Source organism: Parasteatoda tepidariorum, chromosome 5, assembly GCF_982258835.1.
Source record: "Parasteatoda tepidariorum strain Cologne lab strain chromosome 5, Ptep-v5.0, whole genome shotgun sequence".
Lineage (NCBI taxonomy): Eukaryota > Metazoa > Arthropoda > Arachnida > Araneae > Theridiidae > Parasteatoda > Parasteatoda tepidariorum.
Genome location: NC_141759.1, coordinates 42,337,044 through 42,346,676, shown reverse-complemented (window position 1 = coordinate 42,346,676; position 9,633 = coordinate 42,337,044). Strand labels below are relative to the sequence as shown.

The window sequence follows — 9,633 nt, the reverse complement described above, 5'->3', positions numbered from 1 at the left end:
AACAGAAACTCAGAGTATTTTGACTAAGCCAAACGTCACCAGCCTTATCAAATAAGCCATCACGTGTGCATAGGTCAATTCTATTTAATGACCCAAAGGTCAAAAATATTGATTCACGGAGCAAACATTTAATGAAACTGTTTCGTCTAATAGAGTGTGTGTCGTTCACTGTTTTCCTTTCTATGAGAGAAGAGAATGTATACAAAGAAAATAATGTCATATAGATATTTAACTATCTTAATTTTTATAACAATTTATAATGGTAATTTTTCAACGGCAGAAAGACGCAGTACTAGAAGTAAGTAATTAATTTTTACTAAAAATGGGACCGAAAAAATTTCTTTAAAGCTGTTCCAATTTTTTTTAGTTCTACCCCACTTTGTTTTTTGTTTTTGATCACTGCGTAAATGAAACTTAGAGTAATAAGTTTTTGCGTAATTTCAAAATTGGCGCAGTAAATTTGGATCGCTGCCAGGAGGGAGTATATCGAATATTGAGGTATTTCTTTTAACAACTCCTCTCCCTTAGCACAAACAGAAATAAAATATAATTTATATATTTACAATATGATTTTCACATAAAACAGAAAAAGAAAAAAAACATAATAATGTTTATTAATTCGATGAACTTTAAATTGAAATCAAATTATAAAATAAAATTATTAAATCCCCCTACACTTTAGTCTTTATTTTAACAGATAAACTACAAAATAATTAAATTATAATTCTTTTTGTAGTAAATAATTTATAACACACAATTAAAATTACATTTACCTAAATTTCGTTAAATTTCCTCTGACTTCTAGAAAACTGGTAAATTGATGCGTCATAATATGTTTTTGTTTTGCCCCATACAAGCCTATATGATAGAATAACAAACTAAGATAAACTTTTCTTTCTTTTTCATTTATTTGTTTATTTATTTATTATTGTTATTATTTTTTGAAATTCTAAACACAAATATTCAAATATTAAACTTAAAGATTAAAATATTAAACTTAAAGCAATTTTATTATCCCGTTTGCTGAATTGAAATTGAAAGCAAGAAGAGGCATAGGTGCAAAAGAAGCCAATGGTCAAGTATTTTGAGAGAAAAAATTTCCCAGGGGTAGAAAAATTTAAGCTTTAATATTTCGCTTTTACATTATAAATTCGGCTTAAAATTATTTACTCCCAATTATGATTTATTAACTCAAGCAATGGTGTGCTAACCTTTTTTTTTTTATTGGCAAAAGATAACAAGATTTTTTTTTTCGTATAATACAGGGCTCAAATAAAAAAAATGGAACACCTTAATAACTTTTGATCTGAGATCGGATTGCCGCTTACAAAGATGCACTCTTAATGGTTCAAGGCAACCTTAAAAAAATTGAGTAATAAGTGACATTTACTGAGTAAAAGCTGATAAAACTGAGTAATAAGTGACATTTACTGAGTAATAACTGATAAAACTGAGTAATAAGTGACATTTTTGAATTTTCATTTTACGAAAATTATTTAACCTACTCAGCTGTAATATTTCTCGCACTATTATAGCAAAGAAAGTGATGTGTTGGGGGGGGACGTGTTGATACGGCATTACGGTACTTTTTGAAATACAAAATGCCGTTTCAAAAATTTAAACTGAATAATATTTATTCTTATTTTATAAATTTAAATTTCTTTTAAGAAAAATCAAGTATATGAGTGGATATTTCTATTTCAAACTGTGATACATCTAGTCAGATGTAAGTTAATAGTGTTGGTTGGCTTAAAATGGTAGAAATCTGAAAATAAATTAAACAGATGTATTCTTCAACTGAGCTCCTCAATAATAATTTATAACGGAAGAATTCAGTGGAAGAACATATTAAGAAACATTTTCGAAAACTAGATTTAGAAACATCGGGAAACTATTCACAAATTCTCTTTTTGAAAAAAAAAATATGGAAGTTTTTTTTCTTTTTTTTTTGGTTAATAAAAGGCCTCTAACATCTTAAAAATTTTAAATACTTTGTAGATTAAAAAAAATTGTTTTGACCTCAATATATTCCTAAATATTTATAAAAATATTATTCAATCATTAATATTCTTATAGTTATACAAAAGCAAAAGTATTAACTTTCTGTGGAAACATGAATTACTTGAATACTGAATATTCAATATTAAACAAAAACATTACTTTAAAACAGTGGTCGGCAAACTTTTTAGCCAAAGAGCCAAACATGAAATTGGGAGCCAAATCTGCTTGTTTAGTAAACTTTTATTACACTAAATAAGTAGTACACTAAATAAAACTAAATTTCATACTTAATAAATATTTATTAATGCGAACAATGTGCTTGCATCTCCTTGGAAAGTTTGAGTAAGTCAGGTTTGTATGCTGTTGTTTTTAATTTTAGGCATGATTCCAAGTTCTCATCAATAAGAGGACTTCTCAGTTTACTCTTGATAATGTTCATGCTTGAAAAAGATTGTTCGCATATATATGTAGAGCCGAAAAGGGAAAGAACAGCAAAAGCGAGCTTTTTCAGCTGATCGTAAGAGTCAGGAATACTATTCCAAGCGTTGAATATGATCATGTCTTCCTTCTCCAGGTCATTCAAAGCAGACCACTTGTGTTGTGATGCCAATTTGTACCCCCACTCATTTAGAAAAAGTATGCGCGCATGCTTGTGGTACCTTTGTATCACACCGGAGTACGCCGAAAACATGCGAACAATTTCAGCCTGTAGCTTGTACATAGTTTGTGTTTACGTTTACGAAAACTAATAAACTTTGACTCGATGTTCGCTACGTATTTTTACAACAATATAAAATTTTAATTACCTATCTGTCTTTTAACTTAAACAAAAAATTATACATACTCTCGATTTACAGAGGAATTTTAATTTATCAAAATAAGATGTAATTTTTTTTCTTACCAAGTTTTTTTTTAAATAAAAATATTATTGCGCCTTCCGTGGATATTTGTGCCAGAGCCGCACTTAAGGAGCCAAAGAGCCACATGCGGTTCCGGAGCCGCACTTTGCCGACCACTGCTTTAAAACAATAGTTTGTTAAAATAATTAATAATTTGAATTTTCAGAAGAAAAGGTAGTTAATTATTTTTCGTTATAAACTTCTTAATATATTTTTTTCATTACTTGCTTAAAAAAACTTCTTCATTGGAGTCCAAAATACAAAGACGGAAATAAAAATGGACATGTTTTAAGTGCTTAATAATAGGCACTAACTCTTATACCTGCCAACTCTTCCGGATTATCCGGAAGATTTTATTTTCATATTTAAAGTGGTAGTAAATATATACTATTTTTTTCTTTTATAATTTTAATTTTTAAATGATTTTGATCACCACTATTCTTACAAAAATTAAGCACATATAAGAATATGCGTTACTATCATGGTTGTCAACTTAAGTTTTCTCAAATACAACGTATTTGTTTGCTTAAAAATGAAGTTTTAATTCCATTTTAATACCACTGGGAAAAATTATAATGGAAAGGATAGAAAGTTGGCAGGTATGCATTCTCGAGACTTGCCAGACTTGAATGAGTCGAAACTAAATTTTGGTTTCGAGTGCTTGAAATATGCCAACTTTTATTTCCATCTAGATATTTTTAAAACCAATAAATTTTTTAATTAAGTAAAATTTTACAGGTTCAGTTTCTTCCGATAATTTTTTTTTAAACATTTTCTTCATTTTTCAAGTTTCAGTTTCATAAATAAGATTTTGAAGAGTTTGCATCTGGACTACTTACTATATTGAAAAGCTCATTACGAAGAACTTGAAAATTAAGAATTCTGGTTTCAAATTTAAAATAATCAGATAAAATTATGTCACTTATTTTCTATTTTTTAACATGTTAACTGGGTATGATAAAATATTTCGTCACACATGAAGTACTACTGAAATGGGTATGATGTATTAGTAGATTATTTGAGGTGCGATGATATTACTTATAATTATGAAGAAAAAAGACCCCATTGTAAAACAATTTGAACAAAAGGTTTTGCCTGATTATCAGGTTAAGCCTATACCTATAAAGAAAAAAAATTGAAAATAAGGCTTGTCAAATTTCACAATATATTATTTGTACATAAAATATCTTCTAAACTAATATCTTCTAATCTAAACTAATTTCTTGAAATTTGGTACTTAAAGTAAAAAGTAAGCAACGGGAACAAAATAAATTGCTTATGTAATTTAAAATAATAAGCACGAAATATTTATATTGAACGATAGATTTCTGTGAATACTTCAGATCTTCTTATTGCAAAATGGCGAAACACAATTTACTACAACGCATAGCTATTTTTAATCTTCGGAAACCGGAAATCACTTTCTTAGTCGACATTCCAAAAATATTTCTTGCAATTTCTTATGCAACTCAAAAATGACATTTGTTTTGGTACTTTTGCCGCCGCTACGTGTTATTCAAACATTTGTTCTACAGAATGTGAAAGATGTTTAAAAATCATCATAATTTGCAAGCGATTTTTTTTCCGCAGTTCTGAAAATTTTAGTACCTCTAACTCAGTAGTCGAAAAAACACGATTCAATTTACACTTGTGTTTAAAACCCCCAAAAAAGTTGAAGGTAGAAAAAATTTCTAAAAATTTAGTTTAAATTAAAAAAATTATTTATTAATGTTTTCATGAGAAAATTTATTATTCTTAACCATTTCTTTATGATTTCTTTTCTTTAAACTAGTTATGTCTTTTCCCGAAAGCGAATATTTAAATCAAGAAATACTATAAAATTATCAAATATTTGTGGCTTTGTAAAGTGTAAACTCTTTAACTAGCTTTAAAAATTAAACTACACCGAGAGTACTTTAGTATCGTGGGCGCATCGAAAGTTAACATACATTCCATTTCATTGTTATGACATGCACGTATTCTTTTAATTTTGATCATTTGTAAACATTTGTATAACATACATACGTATAGGATATGGATATGATCAGGTGTTTTTTTTACCTCCGTCTACTTCACTGTACTATTATTTTATAAAATAATAACGCATTCGACTGCAAATTACGTATGAAAGTAACTATTACAGTAGTTTCGTTACTTATACCTCATTAGTTCTGACCACAGCTCAAACAACTAAAAAAAAAAATTCCGAATTCTTAGAGAAATGAAACATTTTTTCATTAACAGTTTAGAATAATATTTCCTTAAAATATAAGCCTTACAACATATTTTTCTTTTGAGCAAATCTAACTAAGGAAGTGGAATAGAACTAGGTTGTTCCGCTTCGTTTCGTAAGTCAGATTTTGACAGATTTGCTGTATTTTCGGAGTGCGCCGTTTCTGCTTGTCAAGGTTACGATATTTTAACCAAATGAACGATAGTAGGTTATCAGAACGTTTAATGTAAAATCGTTTGATTCTAGAGACAAATGTCACTTAATGTCTTTAGAGGTATAAAGTGAACAGCGCACAAATGTGAAAAAAAGTTTAACTGAATTTTTAACTAAGAAAGGGAAAAAAATAACGTTTTTATTTTCAAAATTTACAGCAATTTTCTTTAATTATTTTTATACTAATATTTTTATAGTGCTTTTCGCTTTTCAATATTTTTATTTATTTGTTTTAAAGCACATTTTACTTAGGTATATGAATCATGATTAAAAAAAATCTTCTATGTTTTTATTTAAAAAAAAATTAGTTGGTTTCTATTTAACAAAGGAGTGACGTCTATAATAGTAACAACTATCTCAAAACGGTCGTTATTTTATCTAGAAAACATTAAATGATTTCATTATTGCTGAGATAAATAGGAATTCAGTTATACAGATGAAATATTCTTCATTTTAATCACTTTGTTTCATAAATTTAAAACAAATTATAAGCTGAAAAGAATAAATAAATGAAATAAAAAAAAAATGAAAAGTCAGAAAATATTTTCTTAGATATACAAGAGATAGAGATCTTTTTAAATATAATAACTAAATATGAAATCAATAATTATTTTCTAGATTAAATTCATATATCTGAATTACTTCTACATAGTTGTCATCATCCTTGTCGTTTTAGCTCATTAGAGCTTATCTGCCTTTTTTAATTCTTTCAAGAATGACAGTTGGAATGCCTTTTTAAAAGCGGCATTCCAACTTTTTTCATAATTAGAATATAATTATACAATTGAGAAAAAATGATATAAACTAAAATAAAATATATTAATAATATAAAATTTTATTTTCAGAAAACGTGTCTTTTTATTATTTATTTTTATTTATAAAATCAATATTATATATATATATATATATATATATAAATCAGATCTCTAAGAAGAAGGTGAAGAATTTTCTAACTAAACAGGAAGAATTACAGTGTTAGGCAATTCCACGTCAGCATTATTATTTTTTGGTGTTCGGATGCTGGCTGTTCGTCAGATTTCCATAAGATAATCAATTTCGAAGTTTTTTAGGTGAGTAACTATTAAAGTTAATGGCATCGCAACAATTGTTTTATCTGTTTGTAGGTACACACATGCAGCCTTCTAATTCTCAAATACATAAGTACGGCTTATAAGCCTTTGTCGAGTTGAAAGAGAGATTGTACAATTTAGAGAAGGACAGCACGAAGGTGCATCCAAGGTTACGACGGGATTCGAACCTGCTAATTCCACGCTACAAACAACCATTGTTATTGGCAAGAATAGCCTTTCTTTGTTTAAATTGGACAGCTGTTAAACTTTACGTAAATGATATTTTTGAACTCTCATTAAATGAAGTACATTATTTTTGCAAAAAATATGCATAATTTTTTTAGTAACGCTTTCAAATATATAAAAGTTAAGTTTCTGCTTGCGACATCTTTTTAATGATAATTATTTTTTATTTTATAACCAATGTTGAGCAGCAAACCCATTTTTTCGGTTTACGGCTATCAATTGGCTTCGTAGCCTTCAAATTTTGAACCCAACCCAGAAGACAAGTGAACTCCTGTATTAAGTATTGGGATAAACTAGCCTTACATTGAGAGGAAAAGCTCGATAGTTCTCCATGGTTGAGGTAAACGGCAAAGACATTCTAACCCATGATATACGGACCCATAACCTATCCAAATTTTTATTCGATTTACACTCAGGTTTTCCTTTTTCTTCCCCCCCCCACAAGTTGGAAACATATTGAATGAAAAATTTCCTAAAAAATATCATTCAACTAAGTATGTCAAAAGCAATAAACATGATCAAAAATATCTAAATGTAATTGAAACTATGTTAATATCATACGCTGTTTAATTTTATTTTTTTTTAAAAAATTGAATGAAAATTTATGAAATGAACAAGTTTTGTTGTTTTAAGAAGGTTTATTTTAATTTGAATAATATTTAAACTGAACTTGAAAATAAAGTGCGGATCAACTGTGATCATATGTAAGAGGGCACAAAAACCAAGTTTGTTCCCGGCACTGTGGGCCCTCTTAAAAGTATGCAGATCTTATTTCGGACTGGAAATACAGCATTTTAAAAAATTCCAGCGACAATTATTCTCCCTTTTTAACAAATGTTGTTTTCTGGTTGTAGATGGTTTACAGATAGAGAATACGTGCTCCAGTTGTCCTCGACATGATCTACAAGGTTTAAGTGTGTAGATCTAGCTGACCATTTCATCCGGCTGATCTTTTCATTCATTTTCTCTTTCCAGAAAGTCGTATATATTATACTGCACCTTAATACGTGTTGTTCTTAACATAATTTAAAAACAGTTATTTAATTATTCTTGTTGTTATAATTTTGATTTTCGAAATAAATAATTATATTGAAAACTTTTTTACAGATTTGATACAACACATACGTAAAGTTCGAGAAATCAATGAAAATCCTATGGCTAGAATACAAGACTTTTTAAGGCAAGCTCGATCTGAATCAGGAGCTGTTGATTTGAGCGCTCTTCTGGCTGAAAATGTCGATGATCCAGTTTCTCTGGAGCCATTCAACATATCTAGTAGTGGATTTATCACTGATATATTTGGACAGTTTACAGACCTGTCCTTGTACGGTTTAAAAGGATTCCAACTCGACAGAATAGCGATTAACTTCTCAAAAATGAACTTATCTGCCGAGATGTCCCTTCCCATGTTGAGCATCGTCGGACAATATTATCTGAAGGGGACGGTGACATTCTTTCCTTTGTCCGGAGAAGGACCTTTTTGGATGAATATGTCATCAATAACGTTACGAGGACATTCAGTCATGAAAGCCTCTTCTAATGGTCAACTTCAAGTGGATGACATTAAAATGGACAGTGAAGTGGATAAAATCGCATTGCAGTTTGAAAATTTGATGGGAGGTGGAACCTGGGGAAGCATTTCTAATAGCCTTTTGAACCAATTAGGCGAGCTGATATTAGGTGAATTAAAACCAACTCTCCTTGGCGAATTAAGCTCGTATATTAAGTACCAGTTCGATAATGTGATATTTAATAACTTACCTGAAGACTTTTTGGATCCAAAATCTGGGAATATCGTTGACAGCATTCTAGAAAGAGCATCTGCTTTGATGTCTGAAAATGGCCTCGAGCCTTTATTACTCCCAGAATATAAAGAATCATTCGAGAGGTCTATGTTATTTGTAACAACTCGAGGAGAGCTTGATTTTACAAACGGCACATTGTATGGGTTATCTACTTTGAAAAAGAAAGGAGATGTTATAACTGTATTTGCAAATAACTCCCTCATTTTCGAAGCTGATTTTGAGTTTGAGAATTTGACTGGAAGCTATCTGTGGGATGCTAAAATCTTGGGTGCTGAAACTAGCGGCCGTATGGAAATTCAACTCAAATCTGTTGAGGGTTTCATAAAGTTAAAACAAAACATGGAATCTGATAGTCGCCTGGAATTGGATAACTTTTATGTGAAAGGCATTCGTCATGTATGGTTAGACCTCCAAGGATTGGGTAGATGGGATTATGTGATGGAGTCTGTTATTAATCTGGTTACCAATGGACTGAAATTGCAACTAGCGGATGCAATTACAGAACCAGTCAAAAATTCCATCCAAGAACAACTTGATCAGCTTAACATAAATTCTCTGTTAGATATGAACAATTCCATATGAGCACGCAGCTTTGTTTCGATTCCACACGGACTTTTAAAAGCTTTAAAGTACGTTTTACAATGACTTATGTATAATATACTCAACTGAATGTATAATAAGAAGCATTTATTCTCATAATATAGAACTTTCATATGACAGGGCGAGCTGTTGATGGTGAACTATTATTTAAGTATTTTCTCATATTTTAAACTTCATTTTTCATAAAATGTAGCATTCAACTATAATTCATTGCACTAATGTATGGAAATGTGCGTTTGTGAAATTAAATTTTATAACATTAATTTTTATTTAAGGAGTTAGATTTTCTTATGCTAGCATAATATGCCTTTGGTGTACAGCGAACAAAACAAAACAATGTGAATAACTTTTGATCAGATTTTTACATACTAAGATTCAATCTTAATGGCTCGAGAGATCACCTTATAGATTCGACGATAATTTAAGTTACGAAATCAGACACAAAACATATACTTTCTCTGAATAAACATATCTATTTTTCCCGGCATATTCCCAACCTTGAAATATTTTTTAAAATTATGCAGAAATTTGAATACCTCCAATTCAAAATTTATTCGATCATTACA

At 29.5% G+C, this 9,633-nt stretch overlaps 1 protein-coding gene across 1 annotated transcript; it reads left to right on the top strand.

Moving 5' to 3' along the window:
* Nucleotides 1–76: 76 nt before the first annotated feature.
* Nucleotides 77–9,336, top strand: LOC107446717 (uncharacterized). Its single transcript, XM_016061435.3, has 2 exons — nt 77–298; nt 7,770–9,336. Exons 1-2 carry the CDS (start codon nt 196–198, stop codon nt 9,047–9,049), a joined length of 1,383 nt encoding a protein of 460 aa, XP_015916921.1. The 5' UTR covers nt 77–195; the 3' UTR covers nt 9,050–9,336.
* The last annotated feature ends 297 nt before the right edge of the window (nt 9,337–9,633 follow it).

What these genes read in the sequence shown, in the direction of transcription:
- LOC107446717 (XM_016061435.3), top strand. Translation starts at nt 196, where the DNA reads ATGTATACAAAGAAAATAATGTCATATAGATATTTAACTATCTTAATT. An exon ending in AGAAAGACGCAGTACTAGAA is followed by an intron (nt 299 to 7,769) that starts GTAAGTAATTAA and finishes ACTTTTTTACAG; the next exon opens with ATTTGATACAACACATACGT.